Below are 23696 nucleotides of genomic sequence, written 5' to 3'. Positions count from 1 at the left end.
CCAGCCATATACTTCAGAGGCCTATGGTAAAACTTAAAGTCTAATGAGACGCCGCTCATGAATTGCTAATGGGGATGCTGCAATGTGTGTTTTTTGTGTGTCTTTGAGTATGTGCACATGTGTGTGTGTGTGTGTGAGTGAAGGGAGGAGGGGGGTCAAGTTGGTAACTGAGGGGTGGAGTAAAGCGGAGCTTTCAGTCTTTCAAAGTGCAGACGAGAAACTTCATTAGAGGCTTGAAGTTTTTCCTGCTGCACATCCAAGTGTTTTCTCTGATATTTGGCTTCGCTGTTCTCAGCGCTCCCACCACAGCTAACAAAGTTTCAAACCATCCTGCTAATTCAAACAAAACCAGACTGGGGTGTTTGTAGCCAGGCTTCCTTTTATTCATGGCTGGAGTTGGATGTGCGTCTGAAGGACAAAAGAAAATAGGTTCAAGAGTTGAACTGGATTTTTTTCCAACCGTAGTGTTTGTGTGTTTGTGTGTGATCTGTTTAATAAAAATGCAACATTTTGGGTGTAACACAAAGAAATGATTTTAGCCAAAAGTTATTCATCTGTTATGTCTGTGAAGGTTCTCAGTCGGTCTTTCCAAGCTCCTTAGATTATTAATCTGTTATAAATCAGTAGAAACTAAAAAGCCTTCTCTGGGCATTAGTTACTGTAACAGTTCTGTGTTTTGTACATATTCATGTTGGGTAAATTTTTGTTACTTTAAAACTCTTTTGTAGAGCAGTAAAACCAGCGTGCAGGCTTTGGTTAAACAGGTTTTAACAGCATAATTCTGAGTGTTTATTTACATGTTATAGTGCAGGAGTAACATTCGTTTTGATGTTAAGTGAAATTAAGTGTTTACTAAGTTTATGCTGTTTTCCAACAGAATAATACTGTGACCCCGTACACGTGTTCAAACTGGTACATTTATTTAAAGTTACGTAACCTGTTCCTGTGATGTACAAAACAAAAAAGTCATATAAAATTAATCAGCTATGCTCAACACAGCCCCACCTGTTTGACCTGAAGGGAGAGGTCAGAGGTCAAAGGTGACATGACATTTTAAATCTTTTGTATTGTATTTTCTATACGTCAAGAATGCACATCATGATTATAACAATAAATCCTTCTGCTGCGCTTGAAGCTTTGGTGGATGTGCTCCAACCTGACCCCGCTCTACACCCCTACAATATTTGGGGGGAGCACCTTGTAAAACTGTGGGTGGTGTCGACGTGGATTCTACTTGATTTATCTTTCACTGAAGTAAAGTCCGTCGCTGTCACTTTGGTGGATTCATATATCGGCTTATTAAAAGTGAAAAGAAATCTTTCCCAGACTAAAAACTGTATTCAGGGCTTATTGCTGATTTATATGTTTTTAGTATTATTAAATGCCATTAGCTACAGAATTATACACTTTAAAATGTGTTATAAAAGAAGGAGGCTGATTCTGCTAAAACACAACATGGTGAAAGGTCACTGAAGTCTCTGCTCTACCTGAGAAACTGCCTCATGTTCCTTTCTCGCACAGATATTCAGTAAAGCAGTGAAATACCCGGCCGAGTCTCCCTCTCTAATCTGTGCCAGAGCTGGCAGGCCTAGCGGAGCCTTGTGTAACCCCACCCCCCGCCCTGGCTGAGCACGATGGCAAGGCTGAGCCATGAGCTGGGGGACTGTGGGCCGTGTGCATGCCGGGTCCAGGGGGAGCCCACGGGTGTTACACGGCATCGCAGGTTTGCTCACTGACCTCATTCCTCACCTTACTGAAACTCGCTCGGCAGGGCGCTGCTGTAGAGAGCCAAGCATGCTTAGATTATTAAAAATCAAATATGAACCAGTCAGTGATGTATACACTGGACTGGCTGCAGAGCTGATCGATGCCACAGTGGGAGTCTGTGGGAGTGAATTATACTGAATTGATTCAAATGAGCTATTCTGAACAGATTTCCATATGCATGACTGTTTATTATTAGTAAGAGCCAATTAGAAATTAGGAGTAAGAGCAGCAGGAGAATACGGAGTCAGTGCTGGAGCACACACTGATGAAAGAACACAAAGATATTCAGTTATTATCTTACTGAGAAACTAGGCTACTTCACCAAGCTTCACTTTGGAGGTGTTGCAAAATCTGTGAAGTGGCAACAATTTATTTGTGAGCACCACTGAAGTGTTTTTGCCTCGTCGCAGGTTAGTTAATATGTGAATAATAATATATGTAATGCTGGGATCCACCAGGCAACAGGCTTTTAAGTCATAACGAAGGTTTCAAACCTGAGGCTGGTTTGAGAATGTAAGACTCACGTGGGACAGTTTGAAGAGGATTCTTGAGTAAAAGCAGACATTTAAAAAAATCTGAAGGTTAAATTAGTGCTAAGATTACTTTACATTATCAGTAAATTCAGTGTCATTCACCTTAGATTTGAATCCCTTTGTCTGTCAGACTGATAACAGCTGAGCTCTCCATATTCAACATTAGGTAGCATAAAGACTGGTTCAACTGTTGGTCAATGTAAACAACTATAACTACAACAGACTATAAACAGATCAGGCTTCAAACACAACGAGGAGCTGTGTGTTACATGTTTTTGTACATGAACATGTGTTCACGTGTGTCAAATAAATCCAATAAATCCATTTCAGCTGCTTTTTGTCAGCCTGACAGAACCGTTCTACATTTTATTATTAGCAGTAGTGTTTATGTGCTAGGATAACCAGAACGATGATTCACACATTAAACATTTAAACATAGTGTGTTACGTTTGATTATCCACACATGACAGTGCATGACTGAAATAAATGCTCCCATAATACGACATCCTGAAAACTTCACCATCAGCACTCACTGTGACGTCTTCACCTCTCCTGTTTTTAAGTATTAAGTCGGAAAAAGCTGATTTTTATTTAATTGATAAATTAATTATAATCGATTATTAAAATTGACAAAATGAAAAGTTACACATTTACTGTGAGTATTAACCAGCTTCTTCATATCGCTGTCTGAACAGAAGGTTTTAAAGCTGCTGTTCAGCCGGAGCCTTTCTGTATCAGGTTTGCATGTTTGTGCTGAATCAGTGCACAGGCTGTGACTGTGTGTTGTTGTCTGTCTCTTTGTGTTGGGCCTACTGACTGAGCTTGTACAGGACTTGCTGTAGTTTTGGTCAACAAGAAGCTGCCGCTGAGAGCAGGACTGGGGTGAGCAGCTCGTATGTGGCTCTGGGGTTGCTCCTCCATATCTGAGAAGCTAGAGTCATTTTCTGATCCATGAACTATTTCAGCTCCTCTCGTGCTAAACATGAACTCTTGAACCACGACTAACGCAGCTGCTGAAAGGCTAATCATGTCAAACCTTCACCATGTTTCTAACGTAACAGAAGTATTCCCATCTCTACTTATATCACATTATTTATATTATTTTATAATCTTTTGTCCCCAGGTGAGATAAAAGTGTGGGAATTCCACTGAAATGTGCTGCTTTCTATTCAGTATAATTCAGTCAGTCGGTCGTGCAGATGGCTTCAGTAGAATTCAAGTCACATCAAAATACAAAATAAAAAACATCAAAACTACATGAAAACAGCCAAAGGGAGGCGAGAACCCACTGTACTACCAGTGCCAGTCCAAGACTGGGTAAATGGGAAGGACTGCATCACAGAGGCTGTCTGACATAACATTCTGGCCAAGCCAAACATGCGGAGGATAAAGAATCAGTCAGGGTTAACAACAGCCGCCTTTACCAGTGGAAACTGTGCTACTGCTGGCCAAAGACAATGGAAGAGGAGAGTGACAAGGCGATAAGAGAGAAGGAAGGAAGGCTTATAACATATAACATATAAGAGTGGAGGAAGTTGCACATAGTTTCACTACATCTTTGGCAGAAGGTCTGATCTGGAAGAGGAGACTGAAAGGTGGGGACAGGGAATGCAGCTAGGCGTGGTACATCTAGCTGTCAGATAGTCGTCTGACTTTTAGACGTCAGGAGGAGGAAAAGGGGGAAACAGGCTGTAGGTGGCAGGGAAGAGTTACTAGATGACTGGGAAAGGACACCTGCAGAAACTGCCAAGAAGTTTTTGGTGTATCGTCCAGAGGGAAAGAAAGCAGACAGGGAGACCTGGGCGTGGAATAATGAAATACAAGGAAGTACTCAAAGGAAGAAGTTAAAAGAAAAAGTGTGATAGTCAAGAGTTAACTGGTCGTGGCAGATGGCCGCCCCTCGCTGAGCCTGACTCTGCTGGCGGTTCCTTCCTGTTCAAAGGGAGTTCTTTCTCCCCACAGTTGACAAATGCTTGTTCACAGGGCCTCAGCTCATTGTTGGGGTTTCTCTGTATTATTGTGGGGACTTTGCCATACAATATAAAGTCCCTTGAAGTGACTGTTGTTGTGATTTGGAGCTTTAAAATACAATGTAATTAATAAAAAGAAATTAAAATCAAAAATATTTAATATAAAAGTTTCATTGAATTGAACTGACAGCAGTGAGGTGCACGGTAGGAGTGACAGATCAGTTGAAGGCGGGGGTGCCATTACATCAAGGATCAGCTCTGAGCTGCTCCTGGTTGGCTACGGTGATGGAAAGGTAGACAGATGACGTATCTCCATGAAGCATCCAAGAAGGGAAGATCGTCAGTGAGGTCGGGTGGAAAGGTGAACGTGACACGAAAAGTATTATTGAATTACTGCAGCACCTTGAGGAAAATGATTTGGGGAAATAAAACTATTTATTTAGCCCCCAATAATAATAAAGTATTATTAAATAATATTATTAATAAATAATATTATTTAATAATACTATTATAAAATATTATTATTATTATTATTATTATTATTATTATTATTATTAAAACTGAATTTAACTGGACTGAGAAGAGAGAGTGAAGGTACATGAGTTAAAATCTGTAGGGTCACCATGCAAAACAATGGAAAGTGCAAAGAGAGGTGATGGAGAGTGGTTGGGGGATATTGGGGTAATGTGTGATAGAAGAAGAGTTTACAAGATGATAATGAGATCTGTTATTCATACAGAGCCAAATCACAACAACAGCCACCTCAAACTGCTTTATACTGTAAGGTAGACCCTACAATAACACATAGGACCTCTGTGGGAGTAGAGTTCAGGTAGCTGCTCTGCTCTGTGTTGGCACAAGGCAGTGAAGAAGACAACAATGGGTGAATCATATCCTTTAAGGTCAACCACAGCACTTTCAGAAAGACATCTACTGTGATGAAATCAAAAGAAAAGCTCAGGTTGGGCTTTTTGGAAAGCTGAACCTGAGCTGAACCTGTTTTACGCTGCTAACCTCTGTCTGCAAGGTCGAGATGATCTGGACATTTCCAGAGGAGGGACAAAGGACACAATGGACAAAGCATGTTGAATATGAGACTGGCAGGCAGGAGGAACAGAGGAAGACCTCAGAGGATGTGGTGAAGGAATACATGCAGAGGGTTGGTGTGACGGGACACGATGCTGGGATAGGGTGTAGGCAGATGATCCACTGTGATGTCCAATAAGAGGATAAGATCATTTGAAAATGCGTGGATGGCAAGTCAGCTGCACAATGAGCATTGTGTATGTGTGTGGATAACATACACATGCTCTATGGTCTGTGTGTTGTCATCTGCTCTACATGTATATCTGCTGGCATGTAACTGAACAAATGGGCTTGATTAGTTAATGTAGATCCATCGATCTCACCGTGAGCACTTCTTCATGTTGGCGTGCATATGCACGTGTGTCACACATGCACAGCACATATGTAGCATTGTGATGTGCAGGAGTTCATTTCTTGTTTTGTGTGTGTGTGTGTGTGTGTGTGTGTGTGTGTGTGTGTGTGTGTGTGTGTGTGTGTGTGTGTGTGTGTGTGTGTGTGTGTGCGCGCGTGCGTGTGCGTGTGTGTGTGAGAGAGAAGGGGAGCAAGACGAGCAGATTTCCACATGAGTGGGGCTGTCAGTAGGCATCAGTCAGCTAGGCAGCGACAGGCGGAGCAGATCATTAGCAGAGACAGAGAGGGGAAAGTGAAGGAAAAGGAAAATGGAGACGAGAGAGCGCAGGGAGGGAAGGCCTCAGTGTTACGTCTTCAATATCCATCGTGCAAGAATTACACAAACAGACCTGAGCACTGCTCAGTCACGCAACCGCATCAGTACACCACCATCCCCTAACTGCCCGCCTATCAGCTCCAGTACTCAGAGCTTAAACTGACATCACATCTGTCAATATCTCCGGGGCGAAGCTGCAAATTGACAGCATTTAAGACTATGCTAATCAATCCATAACGATACGTTTTCTTACAAGCTATTGTGAGCATTTTGTAAAATTTGACCCAATAATCTCAATAATCCAACCCATTGTGTTGTGTGAAGCCTTAACTTCCCTGAAACAGATTTAATTCTATGTAATAAGCAAGTAATGCTTTTTTAGCAGTATAGTAAATGTATTATCATCATGCTCTCATTTTAATGTAACCTTATTCAACACCACAGCCAATTAACAACACGGCACAAAGTCGTCTGTGATGCTATAAAACAGAGGTGTGGACTCGAGTCACATGACTTGGACTCGAGTCAGACTCGAGTCATTAATTTTATGACTTTAGACTTGACTTGAAAAAATGTTCTAAGACTTGTGACTTGACTTGGACTTTTACACCAATGACTTGGGACTTGAATTGGACTTGGACCGGTTTACTTGAAAAGACTTGATATTTTACCCCAAATATAAAATTTAACATGCATATTATATAGAGATTGAAAATGTGACGTCATTCACGGGTAGAACCGCAAAGGATTCTGGGAACTCGTGGCAAGCGGTACTAGCGCACGCAGGCTTTCAATTAAAATCAGTCACACAGCGATAAAAATAAACACAAAAATGTCAAGAAGCTGTTGTATTATTAACTGCAATAGCCGGTCGCATGACAGCCACGGGAAGCCGACGGGTAAAGAGATCGGTTGTTATCGGATTATGTCGTTGAAGAGAAATTGTTCGAGCCATGTTTCCGAAGTAACAAAGAGGCGACGGATGGCCTGGATTGCAGCCATTCAAAGACCAAATATAACGTCCCAGAACACTCCAGCTCACAGGTTAGTCTGCTCCAAGCATTTACACGAAGGTCAGTGTTTTTTAGTAGTTAATACCTCATTTTCATAACATAATTAGTGATATAGGTTACAAGCAAGTCTGGCGCTGAACAGAAATTGTCGCGCTATGCTCCTTTATTTATTGTGCATAAATAGTGAATTGTCCTGACACAATATTGCGTTTCGCTTCTGTTATTATGGTACATTGACAAGAACATATACTTTTATTCACAGGATAAAACAGGTTTTTTGTATCACTAATTGCCCAGTACGATTACAGCATACAATATTATTGTCACTGCTACATTTCTGTGATGCTACCAGAAATTATTTCCACTACTAATTAATTACCGTTGAGCTCAAAGGTTATATTAATAAACTGTTAAGGAATGTGTATTTATGACGACGATTTGTGAGACTGGTAAACTTATGATACGTACGATGGTCTTTACTTTCTACACGGTGCATTTCAAGGTCCTGCACCCATCCGTCGGTAAACTGTACCTGGGCTTGTTGCAGTGACCTGAAGTTACTAAACTTCATGAGTGTATGCGCTCACTCCAAGAACCGTATGATTATAAATATGCATATAAATATGCTAAGATGAGATAGCTGACTTCATCTAACTAGCAAATGTTGTCCAGGCTACGTTGGTGATACAGTTTTTTTAATGTGTATGATATTTTTGTCATGCGATTTTAAAGCCGGTCCTACAACCGCATCCAAGAATAACATGCAGCTTATCTCAGAACTGTCGGTGAAAATTATTCTTGGAGCTAGGTTTAATTGAGCTGCATTTTAAAGAGGTGCAATTTCACAATTTGTGTATATTTTCTAAGTTCACTATTTTGTCATGTGTTGAGAAAAACACAGATTTTAAAATTACATGGTCTAATATTTACATTTAGCATAACTGCAACATTATTTTTTCGTTTTGTTTTTTTTTAAAGACTCGAAAGGACTTGAAATTCAAAGTTTCAGACTTGTGACTTGACTCGGACTTTTACACCAGTGACTTGAGACTCGACTCTGACTTGCCTGACATTACTTGAGACTTGACTTGAGACTTGAGGATAAAGACTTGAGACTTACTTGAGACTTGCAAAACAATGACTTGGTCCCACCTCTGCTATAAAACAACCTGCCACAAAGTGACTGCTTTAAAGACACCTGGAAAAAACACGTATGATGTTTAGTGCAGACATATTTCAGCAGACTCATTAGCTATCCATTAACAGCATCCTAAAGAGATGGGAAATGAAAGCTGCTGGTGTGATCTCATCAATGTAAAATGAGAATCAGTTATGATACATCCTTAATCAAAAAGGGAAAAAAAAGAAGGGTGCTAACAAACACACTATCGCCTCGGGGATGTGTTAACCCACACCTAGCATCCTGGTGACACCCTGTTGCTAACTCTGACAGCGCAAGTCTAAATGTTTGTATTTCTCATCATCTTATCTAACCAGTAATTATTTATCCTCTGCTGTTAAGTGCAAAGGAAAACCTTGTTTAATCCCCTGCTATCCTACATATCACCAGTTTTGCATTTTGTCCTTTTATTGTTTGCTGGCTGGACCCATAACTCAAACTTTAGCGTTACATCTTGTGGTGACCACCTTCTACTCGAAAGTAGAGCAGTTAGAAGTTAGCAGGAAGTTAGCTCGCTAGCTTGCACCTAAACATTATATAGCATGTTCTGACTGAGAGATTTCTGAAACAATTCAAACGTACAGCTCTGCTATCACTTCCAACATAAATGAAGACAGAAAACTAAACAGCAGTGACGTTTGTAGGGTTACTGAAGTTGGGCTAGCTGCTATATAATGATGTGCTACGTGGTAGCTAGCGACACAGCTATGTTAGCATAACATAAACACAGTGAAGCTGGAGGATGAACGCTAAATTTTTTCCACTCGATAAAAGTTAACGTGAAGGTTCCTGATGGTTAGGGACAAATGCAATCGCATGGCAGGATGCTGTAAACGGACCAAACTTCAGTCAGGAGAACAACTGAGATAATCCATCCACAATACGAGGTTAGTCATTCATATACTGCTGCATGGGCTGGGCTGTAGTTACATCCTAAGGTTTTAAAAACTGAGCTTAAACATCCAGGCATCCATGAAAACGGAATTTATGACATTTAACGGAGTTAGAAGTTAGCAGGAAGTTAGCTCGCTAGCTTCTATCTAAATACAATATAGCATGTCCTGACTGCGGGGTTTTGGAAACAAATTAAAACGTACAGCTCTGTTATCACTTCCAGCATAAATGAATACAGACAACTAAACAGCAGTGACGTTTGTAGGGTTACTGAAGTTTGGCTAGCTGGTATATAATGATGTGCTACGTGACCGCTAGCGACACAGCTATGTTAGCATAATATAAACAAGCTAACTTTTTTGCCACTCGATAAAAGTTAACGTGAGTGTTCTCGGTGGTCAGGAACAAATGTAATCGCATGGCAGGATGCTGTAAAAGGACCAAACTTCAGTCAGGAGAACAACTGAGATAATCCATCCACAATACGAGGTTAGTCATTCATATACTGCTGCATTGGCTGCAGTTACATCGGAAGGGTTTAAAAACCGAGCTTTAAAATGAACAGTGGTAATAAAAACCGAGAGAGGTCGACAGTGACCACTGACTGTTTTTAGGGGCTTGTTCAGAATAAATAGAGCATGATACAAAGCATGTTAAAAACAGAACAGCCTTAATAAGCACAGAGCAGTTTGGACCCAGAAGCAGGATTCATATGTCATCACTTAAAGACCGGATAGCTAGAATAAATAAAAAAGCCAGTTTGCATACGTGGTTTTTCTCAGCTTTAAAGATGGTTGTGATGCTTGCTGAGAAAAACTAGTGTTAGCAACACACAGAAGCATGTTCAGAAGCTGGTATTAGCTTTGAGCTAAAGGCTAGAGTATAGCTCTTCTCTGGTAACAAGAAATTAATTTAATGGCCTTTAAGTAACTTTTTCAAAGTGTACATCTATCAGATCTAACTTATAGGTGTCTTTTCATTTTGCTGTTAGCTTTACATTTGCTTCACTTATGAGATGGCAGTAGTGAGAGATGATCATACATAAAGATGACAAAACATTCTGCAGACCCTGTTATTGCAGCCATGGCTCAGTTCATGAAACTTTGCAGAGCAGTTTTTTCTGTTGAAAGCAGAGAAAAATACTCAAAACTACGTCCTAAACAGGTAAATTGTATCAGAGTCTGCTGTGGAGTGCAGCTTCTTTGAAAGAGCAGGCTTTTAATCTTTGGCCAGCAGATCTGAATTTCTTTACATGAGCTTGAAGCGACAGCAGGCACAGCAGAGACAGAGAAAGACGGGAGAGTGTCTGGATTAGACAGGAAGCAGGAGGGGAAAACAGAGAGCCAGAAAGGGTGCGGGGTTCATCTGAGGCTAGCTGTCATCACGTGCAGCGTCAGCCATCACATGACCGGAATGCTAAATGCAGAGCTCGGAAACCTGACCTATTTTCATCAAACTGACACAGAAATCCACCGAGAGGCTGTCTTACGCTGCTAACCTCTGCCTGCCTCCTGGACCACCTCCAGCATGCCGTCACACACACTTTGCACATAGCATAATGTAAATCTGCTTAGCCTTCATTTTAAGCAGTTTAATGATATTTGAAGAATATTTTACAAAATGACAAGATTTTTCTCGCTCATCCCAGATTTTTTCAGTTCACTTCAGTTTTATTTATATGGCACTAAATAACAACAGCAGTCGCCTCAAGTATTGAAAGGCTTTTATTGCAATTTGACCAAATATGTCATTGGACTGATGAATATTCAGCAGTGAAACCGTCCTCGTTTCGACCCATCTTTGAGCTGACAGCAGGTATTTAGCTCTTTCTCCACCTCGGCTCCGCCTGACATTGTTCACAGACACCTTCCCCAGAGCAGAAACTGTTCTAACAGACATTTTGCAAAGACAATGGCCAATTAATTCTGGTTAAAACACAGCAAATGATCCTGCTCTTAAGACACTAATGGCTTTAATTTTCAACAGGCTTTTATCAGCTATGATCAAAGTGCAATAACAGACATCTTTAATGAAAATGGATTCAATTGCCTGCAAATGAAAGTGAGTTGATTGATGGTGAACATCACCTCGCTGTGACTAAACTACACTGAGAACAATAATTATCACGGGTGAGTGATAGTACAGTAAAATGACAGAGTGGAGCTTTTTACTCTGCTGTTCTGTAACTATGGCAGGCGTGAATCTGCCTCACAAATGTCAGACTTTTCATCATCCGTCAGTACAAATGTGTTTCTTCTTCCTAAACCGAGTTCCTACAGTGCAGAGACCACGTTACACCATCGGCCGTGGCATTTTGGAGAGACTTTTTTAGGTTTTCTGAACAAAGCAGTTTAGATTTTTTTTTTTAAACAATAGTATTTATCTTATAGTCTTTTATTTAATCATGATAGAAACATGGCTGGATGAATTGCCCTACTGGTCTCTCACCTACTTTAGGTCAGAGTTAAATATATATCTTTGAACTAAACAGCCTTCAACACCTGAGGATGGTTACAAATGGCTCTGATGATCCTTAATGATTTCAAAATTGTTACTATTTTCAGCTCTATCACGTCTTGTTCAAAAGTCTAAAATGGCATTCATGCAACATTCAAGAAGTATGTAGTAGTAGGGAACTACTCCGATGACGGCACGACTTTCATTTTGGAATTCTTTTCCAACCAAGTCCAGAAATGACTCACAGCCAATGGTTGTTCACCTCTGATGGGTTTGATGGGGGACTTGGTTTGATCAGTTCACCAGTTTCTCCAGCCTGAAAAGCTGCACTGCCAGTTTGTCCCTACTTTAAAAACATGAAACACGTGTGGGAAACGACTTCTTCTGGTTTAGTCAACAACGACAAAAAGACGCCGCACTCAGCAAATGTTCTGGATTTGAGTTGCATTAATAACAGCGCTTTACACAACCAGTCATCCACACATTCACACACACATGATGGCAGCTACATTATAGCCACAGCCACCCTGGGGCGCACTGACAGAGGCGAGGCTGCCGGACACTGGCGCCACCGGGCCCTCTGACCACCACCAGTAGGCAACGGGGGTGAAGTGTCTTGCCCAAGGACACAACGACCGAGACTGTCCGAGCCGGGGCTCGAACCAGAAACCTTCCGAACTAATAGTGAGTGCAGTTCTTTAGGAAGATAGTAGGCATGTTTAAACTCATAATTCTGCTAACTATTGCAAGCTTTTATAAAAGTCACTGCAATAATTTCAGTATTTTCACACAGCATATGTTCTCTAATTCAGCCTGCGTTTTAGCCAATTTCTGTCAGTACACCTATTAAGAAGGGCATATGTTGCGCTACATTTTTGAATTTAAAGGCCAGTCTTTAGTTTCTGTGTCCAACGATAAACAGGTAATGAGTGCGGATTTTGGTTTTTTAGCTTGTTTTCAGAACATCTACATAAAATGTTGTGTTTCAGTGCAGCTATGTTTCAGACCTGGGAGCTCTGTCCTAAATGTAATTATTATAACTTGTTGAATTTTCAGCCATTTTTGAATTGGTAGTTTTCTGATTTCCCATAAGTCCTCCTGGCTTGCTCCTTCCACGCCAGCAAACGGGCGCAGTGCCGTCATGCTCCAGGTTCAGTTACAGAAGCCAAGACAAGGGCCTTCTGCTGCCCGGTCCATACAAGATACTCAGTTTACATGTGGGAAAAGGTTTTTCCCTCCTTTCTTTGTGCAGTTAGGGAAAGGAGAAATCTATGACAATAGTTAAATGAGAAACAGTCACAAATACATATGTTGGGAAATTGTCATCCACCTGGGATCTACACATACATATTCTCTTACCCTAACCCAGGGGTGTCCAACTCCAGGCCTTGAGGGCTGGTGTGCTGCAGGACACACCCCTGCCCTAACCCAATACCCAACTTCTCACTGTGGCTGTAGCAGGCCATCTACTAATGGGAAGGTTGCTGGTTGGATCCCCAGCTGCTCTGGTCTACATGCCAAATATCATTGGGCAAGATATTGACCCCAAGTTGCTCTCGGTTGCATCCATTGATGTATGAATGTAGATAGAAAGCACTTGTATGGGTGAACGAGGCACTCTGAGGTACAGTATATAAGAACCAGTCCAAATGTGCTCTGTGGGACTGGGCTGACATGCAGGTAGAACAGAAATTCTTCAGCGCTTCTGGAAATTTGTGGTGGAGACGCTGTGATCCAAGTTCTCCAGTGTGGTGCTGAGAGCTCCACTCTCCAGAAGCATTAATCACAAGCCCGCTGTCCCCCGACTGATTACCTCCCATCAATCTCAGTTTGCCAAGCCCTCGAACAGGAGAAAGCCTTCACGAAGATCTGATTAAAAATGTAACTGACTCATAACAGGAGCGCACGACCGGTCTCTGAGTCGATGCTCTGTGACAGAACAAAGGCGAGAGCACAACTTATCTGCTCATCTCCAAATGTACGTTCATGTGATTATGCAGAAATCCAGGTCTGATCCCACTGAGGAGACCTGCTGCAACTGGGAGGTCTGGAAGAGAACCAGTGGAGGTCTGTCGGCGTGCGTGCATCTGTGTGTGGTACTGCAGACAGGAGGGGGAGTGACTTTGAGAGTGTCTGAGAGGCACATCCTGCCTGCAATTAAGGTGGAATCAGAGAGAGATCTGTGCTGCCTTGATAATGAGCCTCATCTGAATTATTAACTAGAGCTGTACCCCCTGGACCTGGACTCCCATCAGCCCCAGCCACACCACAACAACAGCAGATGCACACATGTACACACACAGAATCTTCAGATCCATACAAACCTCTATTAAATCCATTTCGGCATGTGCAGGAACTCCAAACTAATCCCATTTGCAAAGAAAATAAGGGCAACACATTACTTGGAGTGGTCCTCATAAGGCATTATGAGGCATCAAAAGCTCTTATAAACTGAGTGCATAATGATTTATTAAAATTGATGCATAGTATAATGAGTACAATATGCAGAAAGTTGGGGTGAATACTTTATGAGGCAACTCTCTCATTAATCACATTAAAATTTAGTTCAATTTCAGATGCATGATTACATTAGAACGTTTTCTCGGTGATTCCAGTGGGATCGTAATCAGTTTGATGCTGCTGTGAACTGATGGACTGACTGCACACTAGCACCCTGTATTATGTTTCGCTATGATGGTAAACCTAAAACTGGTTTTAGTTTTTAACGTCATTATGGGATAATTCACAGACTGGCTGGAAATTTCCTGCCGTTTTCATACAGCTGTGGGTGTTTTAGCGTCTTAATACAGAGCTCTTCATGTCACATTTCAAAAAAGAAAAATGTCATTTTGTAATAAACGGAGGAACATTGGTCGCAGTGCATATACACAGATCTGTGTATGGATCACACATCAGCGGTTTGCCAACATTTTCTTACCTTAATTGATTTGTATGAAAATTAGAAATTCCAAAAATTTGAAGTCCTGATGACCAAATGAAGCCCTGGCTGAAAATTGAAATACATCTTTAATATGAATATTACTACTACTAATTATACTTATTATTGCTTTGTGCTGATTGTTTACAGCTGTCTAAGCATCGTGAGACACGTGCCTGGAATCAGAACCTAAAACAATTTAAAAACGATTAAATAACATGTAAAAATATAAAAACAAATACTATATTTAATACTAAATATATTCCACTATTTCTTGTGTTATCTTGAATTATTTGATCTTTTATTAAAAGTCCTGCGTGTTGTCTCCACTGTCCCACAGATGCTGGAGGATGAGGAGGGTTTCTTTGTTTTCTTCTTTTCTTGTAGTCTCTTTGTCATTTTTCATACTGTGATTCAGATTTTTTTTTTTCCTTTAGCCATGGTGATTTTTTATTTTTTTATTTAAAATGATCAATCAAATATTTTGGAAAGTGGCCCCTCTCCTGGTTTCCTCCGTGGACCTCCAACACTGTTATTTAAGTTTCTCCAGTGTGATATTTTCAGTGTTTTTGCTTTAGTGTAGTTGGTGTAGCCTTCTCTCTTAAATTATCATCAACTGCAAAAGAACAAAATTATTCAGCATCTGATAAATCTGACAGTGATTCTACGTGGGAACTATTTTTTTTCCCCCACACATGTGTTAGTAAATCAGGCACATTGTCTCGATGTTTGCAAGAAAATGTCACAAACTGATCCAGCTCCAGATCTCCTTCTGTATCTGAACATTTGATTCATGCAGGAGGAGTAACATTTAAAGAGTAACATTTAAAGAGTAACAGTTAAAGAGCAACAGTTAAAGAGTAACAGTTAAAGAGTAACAGTTAAAGAGTAAATTTAAAGAGTAACATTTAAAGAGTAACAGTTAAAGAGCAACAGTTAAAGAGTAACAGTTAAAGAGTAACAGTTAAAGAGCAACAGTTAAAGAGCAACATTTAAAGAGCAACATTTAAAGAGTAACAGTTAAAGAGTAACAGTTAAAGAGTAACAGTTAAAGAGCAACAGTTAAAGAGCAACAGTTAAAGAGCAACAGTTAAAGAGTAACAGTTAAAGAGTAACAGTTAAAGAGCAACAGTTAAAGAGCAACATTTAAAGAGCAACATTTAAAGAGTAACAGTTAAAGAGTAACAGTTAAAGAGTAACAGTTAAAGAGTAACAGTTTAAGAGTAACAGTTAAAGAGTAACAGTTAAAGAGCAACATTTAAAGAGCAACATTTAAAGAGTAACAGTTAAAGAGTAACAGTTAAAGAGTAACAGTTAAAGAGTAACAGTTAAAGAGTAACAGTTAACAGTTAAACACTTTCCTGTTCTTAATTTTCCTCTGATTTTCCTGCCACCCAGGCAGCCATTGCTCTGCTATTGAAAAACCAGTGCTTTATTTTCCAAGCACCCATGTTTGTATTGGGTCATCAAGCCAGACGGCTGCTGTCCTTATGATAATACATAGACATTAATGGCTGTCTGGAGTGCTAGACATTATAAATGTGAAGATGAATGATCTTCACTGGACTCACTTTCCTTAGCAACACTCAGGGTACATTTACATCTATTTAAATGAAGATGTGTTAATGAAACTTTTTTATTGACTCAAGTCACCATCATCATTATTATTGTTATTTTATGTATTTTAATTATGGGATGACCTGAAATGTCTGTCCTGCATTAACTGTGTCATCAAGACTTGATAACAAGTGGAACAAATGGCTTTACAAAGCTAAACCTTACTGCTATCATGCAAGAGAAGCTTTGCATGAGGCACATGTGTAAGTTATATGACTGAGTCTCGTATCATTAAACCAACGGAAACCAGCAGGAAGGTGAAAAAGGTCAGAACAATCGTAACAACACGTGAACTGAAAACAATGGCTGCCTGCAGCAGCAGATGATGATATATAACCACATTTCAAAAATGCAGCAGCATTGATGAAAGTAGCTAAAGTGAGTAAAATCTCTTGGGGAAATCTTCTAAGGTATTGTTAGTAACGCCCCGACTTTACACGCTGCTGTTATCGGACTGTTGTCTGGCGAGGCCTCTGCTCATCATCTGAGCCAGAAACTGGAACATTTTGAAGGTCTGGTAGACAACACAGGGAATGTGTACTGGGTCGGCATTTTACGACACCACCAGGCACGATTCCCAAGATCCGCCTGCCTCACTGACTGTTCTGTGTCTGGACTCTGTTTTCTCTCTGGAATTTCTGTCTGAAGACAGTTCCTTAACAATTTATTCCAGCTGATTGAAGTGTGAGGGCTGAGAGCAAGAATATTATGTGCTATTCCAACCACTATGACTCATTTAGGCAGTGAACACCCCGCCTCCACTGCTGGTGCATCCCTTGTTTACATCCCAGTCCTTCTCCAGATTGAAGCGATATCTACTCAGATGCCTTTTGTAGAAACTGACAAGGCAACTGATCCCTTTGGACCAAAATCAGCCTCCTTCCCATTCAGGCCCTCACCAGCTCTTCCCAACTGTTTTCTCTCCATTCACAAGACTGATCAGATGAGTTTACCACAGTCTCAGACTCAACCACCAACCCCCCTCGCCTTCCAAATTCCTCTTCTCGTTCCACGCCCCCAGTTAACCCAGCCCCAGGCCTGCCAACTCCAGAGCTGCCTCTCCTTCTGCTATGCCTTTGTGATAATAACAATAACTGTGTAGTGGTGCAGAGGGCTTTCTGTTGAGCTAGCGCCAGGCAGGCTGGCACGGGGAACCCTCTAAGCTTGTTTCACCATCTCCAACCAATTCCCCTCTGTCTGGGCTGGCACTGGAGCATCACAGGCATTAAGGCTGCTATCAATGTGCTCAGCAGCAGGGGCCATCAGCACCACTCACGCACTCGCTCTATCTCTTCTCTTTCCACCTCTCTCTTCCTCTCCCACTCAATATGGAATCCAGTTCAAAAAAGGCTTTATTGGCAAGACAAATAATACTTGTTCTTCTCTCTTTTCTGCTTTCTCTTTCTCATCTCATCACCTTGTTGTCCTTCTCTATCACCCACAAGTGGATTCTCAGCAGAACACGGTGACGTTCCTCAGCCCGGGCAGTAATACAGCAAGTGCTTTATGATCCAGATTAGCAATAAAGATTCAGTTTTGCTCTCTGTAATCAGGGACACAGAAGATAAGCTAATCTAAAGTCAGTTTGACTGTTTTAATGCGGACATCATTTTGGATTAAAACTGATTTCCAGCAGGTGAAAATGCAGCCCAGAGGAAAGATTCAATGGATGTAATTTGCTTTCTTTTCTTCTCTGCAGGAGTTAAAACATCATTATCAATACTTTTGTTGTGAGTTCTCTCATAAGTCACCGTGTTAAAGTTTTTCAGTTTAATCTGTGTTACTGGAAGGTCACTGGAATAAGCTGTAAAATTCCTCCTTGCCTAATGATCCTCGTGTCTACGTGCTTTCAGACAGGATGCTGCATATGGACGGATGACACGATCGTGAGCTACTTTATTAGTTACACCTGTACAGTCTAAAGCAACCCAGGTTTGCCTCATTTTATCAAACACTGTGTTCATTTTACTGAAAAGATTTTGCTTTGGTGTTGACGGCATGGGTTGGAATTTGTTCTCTAAAAAATATATTCTGTTCATATGTAAATAAAAAGAGCCAAACGATACGACTCCACCTTTACAATTGTCCCCAGTGACAAAAATCTAAGATACCTATATCTTCATATTCACTAGCTGGGCCCATGTCCTCATTTTAAGTTTGATAGCGTTTTAGTAGGTAAAGGTGAAGCTTGGACATGAATTGAGCTGCGGTTTGGGGAAGGCCTCGAAGGGGACTGGCGACGGCTGCCGGGCCTGGCAGATCCCCGTGTACTAAATAGAAGTGAAGAAGTTAAAGAATTGAAAACAAGGAGAGAGGGAGGGGCACGTAAACGAGAATGAACAGCTCGCAGAACTGGGGGAGCGTATACAGATGAGGCCCGGAAGGAGCGTGTTTGGAGGCGTGGCCCTGCTCCTGAAATTCCAGTACATTATCTCCAATTTTCATCAAAGGCTGAAAGATACGAACTGAGGAGCTTAAACTGAAACAGAATCCAAATTGTGCTGTAATATATATGTAATATTTACATATTAGTTACTGTCCTCGGCATCGTACTGTTTTACCCGACCATAACACTGGAAACACAACCTGTGCTCAACCACGCTGGTATAGTAAACAAACCTGATGCTTCCCCTACATCACGTCAGGTGTTTAGCAGAGCCACTCCAAATTCAGAAGACCTGGAGCTTGTTCTAACATGAAAAGCATAAATATAACTGCATCCCATTTCAAATAGCTAGTCCTAGTACTAGTTATTCTGTGAAACCTGCTTGGCTTTGGTGAAACTTTGTGAGGATTTTTAAAATGTGTCTCATCAGGTTCAGATCAGTTCTAAACACGTATTTGATCTGCGTTCATGTGTAGATTGCTGGGAAAATATGCCTCCCCTAAGCTGAGTTCACTAATGAAACTCTACAGTCGTTCTGGTGCTGAATATACCAACGGAAAGAAACACTATAGTCTCTCATGACCAGTCTCTCATGAGAGACAGAAAACAAAAATTAATACATATTAAGTTGCTGCTTGTCTTGTGTTCATGTCATTTTATCGCAGTCTGATTACCACAGGCATACACCCACAATGAACCTCTAACATGCTTCTTCGTAAAGCCTTCAGGTAGAGTCAGATCGTTGCTGCCTACCTGCCTGCCTGCTGCCCAATCTGTGTGCAGTACAGCCTGCAGACAGGCCACAGCTCAGCACATCCATTCCCACGCAGAGCCACTTGTGAAATGAACATAACAGTGTGTGTGTGTGTGTGTGTGTGTGTGTGTGTGTGTGTGTGAGTGAGACAGAGAGAACGCACCCCCCTCCCCCGTCACCACCAGCAGCACCGAAACCACCCACAGAACTGAACTCACTTCATACAGCCAAACACAGCCTCCCACCTCAGAGCCAATAACAAACATGGCTGAAACACTTGACCACGATTACTGAGCCACAGTCAGAGAAATCCATACATAGTCAGCAGTGTGTGTGTGTGTGTGTGTGTGTGTGTGTGTGTGTGTGTGTGTGAGACAACAATCAAAGAAATCCACATACGTATCATTGGAGACAAGCAGTGTGTGAAAGCATCTGATTGGCTGCTGTGGCCTTAGCACTTCACACTTAAACGAGTGAGTGACACCTCAACAGTGTTTGTCTGAAGGGTGCACGGGAAGCTGCTGGCCTAGATATGGAGACACAGCCCAGTGGCAGGGCTGAGCAGCAGCTCTCAGACGCGATTACACAACAGCTCTTAAAGACTTCTTTTAGCAGCAAGACTTTGATTGGATCTTATTTCCTTCCCACTCGTCCCATTCATCCAGCCAGTCATGTACTCACAAGCCCCAACCCCTCAGTGTGAGGGTGTACACATATTCTACTGAAATGTCAGTGCCTGCGTACGTTTTTAGGTATTATATACCTATAAACACACTGCGTTAGAAATTTCATTGAAGCAGTGTGCACGTCTCTCTCTTACTCTCTTTTGTTGATGAGACTTATTGTGATTGAATCAAGTTGTTGTTTTCACGCAGGACTTGGAGTCCGTCTCTGCACCAATCACCTATCTTGCCACACCGGCCAATCAAAACCTCCAAACAAAGCTTCAGTGGAGGTCAGCCAGGGATCACGCTGAGCATCCCCCGGTCAGCAACAAAAACAAGACTCAGGGAATTAAACCCTGTCATATCCAGTCTTGTTTATCATTGGTTTACGTTTCTTTGTTGTTGTTCTTTCACATTTTTACGTGGATTAATCTGCAACTCGGTTATGTTCAGTTTTCAGCTGGTATAGAGTTGAAGCTTGAAGGAAAAAGTTAGTCAAATAAGAAGAAAGACGCTCACAAAAACATTGTAAGAATAGGATAAAATGTCACACACAGATTAATCCCACTATGACCCTGTTTCCTCTTCTTCTGCATGCCTGATACAGTATCCTCTGGGTGACCCACTAAAGCAAAAACACCATGGCAACAAACCGCGGCTTTAAAAAGCATCCACATTTCTCCTCCACCTGTTACAAACAAGACTGTCAATTGACTGTTATGGGGATAATTTTTTCAGTTGTATATTATTAATGCAGCTCTGAGAGGGCTTTAAAGTTTATAAAGAAATCATTCTGATGATGTCATAGTGATGTCATCAGAATTTTGTATCCATAAAGTCAGCGTGTACACCGTAGAGAGTTTTCAGTTAGAGCCTTAACGATGACAGAAGAAAGTCTGTGCGTCTCATCCTCTGTAGCTTTAATTATGAACTCTTTGATTTAAAAAATAAACTTCTGCTCTCGCTATATCTGTATGTCTACTGCGAGTCCCCACTCTTTCTGTGGAGACTGTCATCATGTTTAATAAATACATTGTGTGTTTTCACGGCGCCTGTGAACCTGAGTAAAGATGGGAGAACCTGAGGCCTCGTCCGTGTTCTGTTACAGTTAACAGTGTGTTTCACTTTTTAAAACGCTCATTAATTGCAGCACTGACCCTTGCATCCCACTGAGGGAACTCCCACTGAGACCATAAAACACAAGTGGAGACAGAGCAAATCAGGTCTCTAATGATGCAAATGTTCTTGTTATTTACGATAAAATGCAGTTCCGTTACTTTTGTGTTTAATGTAACTTGAAGCCCACTTTGATGCTTTATTGACAGTCTCCTGTTGGTTTGTAAACGAGAACGGTGTCAAACAGTAGCTACGAAGGAAAAACCCACATGTGAGGCGTGGAAACAAAAGACTAGTAATCCTAACACAGAATAGGTGATAACCTTAAGTAGATTACAGCTAGCAGTCTATGAGATTACCCTCGTATTAATTTGAATGATAATCTGTAGTTACATCTGTTTGCTGTGACACCCACTGTTACCCTTTAAGCCTCTCTCCTTGTGCCATGCTTTCCCACAGCCTGTGCGTAACTCGGCGTGCGCGCAATGGATAGTAGGGGGCGGGGTGGCTCCAAAGGGTTTATCCCCGTCACGCAACCGACGGCATAGGTGACAGAAATCGGACAGGAGGCTCACTATGTCCCCGATGTGACCGCGGGGAAATACAAGCTTACGAGCGCAAATGCGTCACGGCTCGCCTACCCGGGAGGAACCGTGAAGAGGGGAGTTTGGGCTCCGTGTGGCTTCTCCTGTTTGCACACGGTGGAATTCCTGAATGCAATGAACCCAGTGAACCCTTATCCAGCCACGCTCATTGCCCCTGCTCACACACTGTACTGTGGAGTGACACGAGGACACGCCACTGACATAAATTGCTGGAACCAGGGTCAATTATGTGGCTTTGAGATATGCAGGAAAGGGGGTGTGCTGCAGACACAGCTTGAGGCTAAACATAGTGTAGGCTAGTATTGCACTCAAACCTTTGCTGTGTGGTGTCAGAACATTCTTTCATGTGGCCTACCTTCCACCCGGCTGAACTGTTGCTGTCGCCTTTATCCTTAAAATAAGGAACAAAGCGAACCATCCAGTCGTATATCTGGGACAGGGTGAGCCTCTTCTCCGGGGTGCTCTCGATGGCACGGGTGATGAGATCTGCATACGACAGGTTTCCCCACGCGTTCCGTCGGGAGGACTTGGCTTTGCGTAGCTGGCCGGCCACGTCGAGGGCAGCCCCGGACATGCAGGCGGGAGCGGCCACGACCGGAGCCGGGGCGCCGGCCGGATGCTTGATCTCGGCCGGCGCGTCGCCTTTCCTCTCGCCCCGGCACGCCGGCACGTTGTACTGCTCCACTTTGACTGCCGCCAGGGCCAGACCTCGGCTCGCCTCCTCTCCCCCGGGGAAGTCTTCCGGACACGGCAGCGGCCAGGTGCACGACGGCGGCCGAGCGTGAGGCTCAAATTCCGAATCGATGTCAACCTGATGCACATCCACGCCGCTGTTCTCCATCATCATCAGCATGATCTCCCGCTGAATAGATGTCAAAACCGGGCAAGGTCACAGTAACAAAACGCGTGTCAGTGTTGACGTGACAGTGAGTGAAAATGCCCAAACTGTCCAAACGGGGGTAAAAAGATGTATTTGTACAGTTTCACACACAGGGATTATCAGCAGCTGTGTGGCATATTATCATTCTCCTCAGCGCAACAATGTGGCATCACATCAGGACAGATGAAGGTGTATCCAAGGCATCAAAAGCAGTATCAGTCTCTCTTCCATGTTAATTGCACAACACTGGCTGTGTGGCTGCATGCACAACCGAGTGACGGTCAAACATCCAGTAAAAAAGCCAGACACACTTGGAGAATGTCTCTGTTCGCGCTCCGGCTGCAGCAACAGTTGATCCTTGACAGACGAGGTCCAGAATTCTTATCAAACTCCCCCCAAATTAATTGACTTCAGATTTTTCTCCAGGCTCTGATCCCAGCTCTGCTGGCGCGTTTTGGCAGGTTGGCCAGTGAAACAGAGCCTATTTACTCCTTTAGAAATCAAAACAGGTTCTCATGAATCATTCATGTGAAGCCGTAAATTTCCAGATGAGAGAAAAAAAGAAGCCTCTCGTGGGTTTGTTTGGGAGCATCCTCTGCCTCCTCTCCGCGCAACCTGACTCGGTGTGGTTTCTACCTTTGTCTTCAGCTTTCCGTGCACATGTCACATGGGTACCGTCTCTCTGTCTGTTGCTCTGCCTTTATTCTACAAGTCTGTGTGTCTCTGAAGGCTCCAAGCCACTCAACTGTAGCCTGGAATAAAGTGGAATAAGTGCTGCTTCCATATAATTGGACGCCGCCTGGATCAAGTCACTCCCTCTAGAACAGGTTTCCAGAGAGGGAGGAGTGTGTGTGTGTGTGTGTGTGTGTGTGTGTGTGTGTGTGTGTGTGTGTGTGTGTGTGTGTGCGTGTGCGTGTGTGTGCGCGTGTGTGTGCGTGTGTGTGGTGAAATTTCCGACAATACTCTAAAAGCAACCCTTTCTATACAGCAGACAAATTCATTTATAGACTTGTGTTTTAAAATAGTCACATTTTTTTAAAGAAACAATTGAACTGACGGACTTTTTTCTAATCCCACTACAAAGTCCGTCCATCAGAACAAGCCTGTCTAGAAACTTCTGCCAGGTTAATGTTTGAAAGTCCAACTGCCTCTTATTAGGAAAGCAAAA

General features: G+C 42.2%; 1 protein-coding gene across 1 annotated transcript in view; it reads right to left on the bottom strand.

Annotated features, from left to right (window-relative positions):
• foxo6b (forkhead box O6 b) overlaps positions 1-23261 on the bottom strand; it is a 47831-nt gene extending 24570 nt beyond the window's left edge. The window contains exon 1 of the mRNA XM_085396035.1: positions 22004-23261. Within this exon, the coding sequence (XP_085252161.1) occupies positions 22004-22501 (498 nt within the window). The 5' untranslated portion in view covers positions 22502-23261. The remainder of the gene's footprint in view (positions 1-22003) is intronic.
• Positions 23262-23696: the final 435 nt, after the last annotated feature.

The sequence above is a fragment of the Rhamphochromis longiceps genome, linkage group LG22 (genome assembly GCF_057381845.1).
Source record: "Rhamphochromis longiceps isolate RC_006_pf linkage group LG22, R_longiceps_female_GT1.1, whole genome shotgun sequence".
Lineage (NCBI taxonomy): Eukaryota > Metazoa > Chordata > Actinopteri > Cichliformes > Cichlidae > Rhamphochromis > Rhamphochromis longiceps.
The sequence above is the reverse complement of the archived record's forward strand: the minus strand, read 5'-3'. Positions and strand labels throughout refer to the sequence as shown.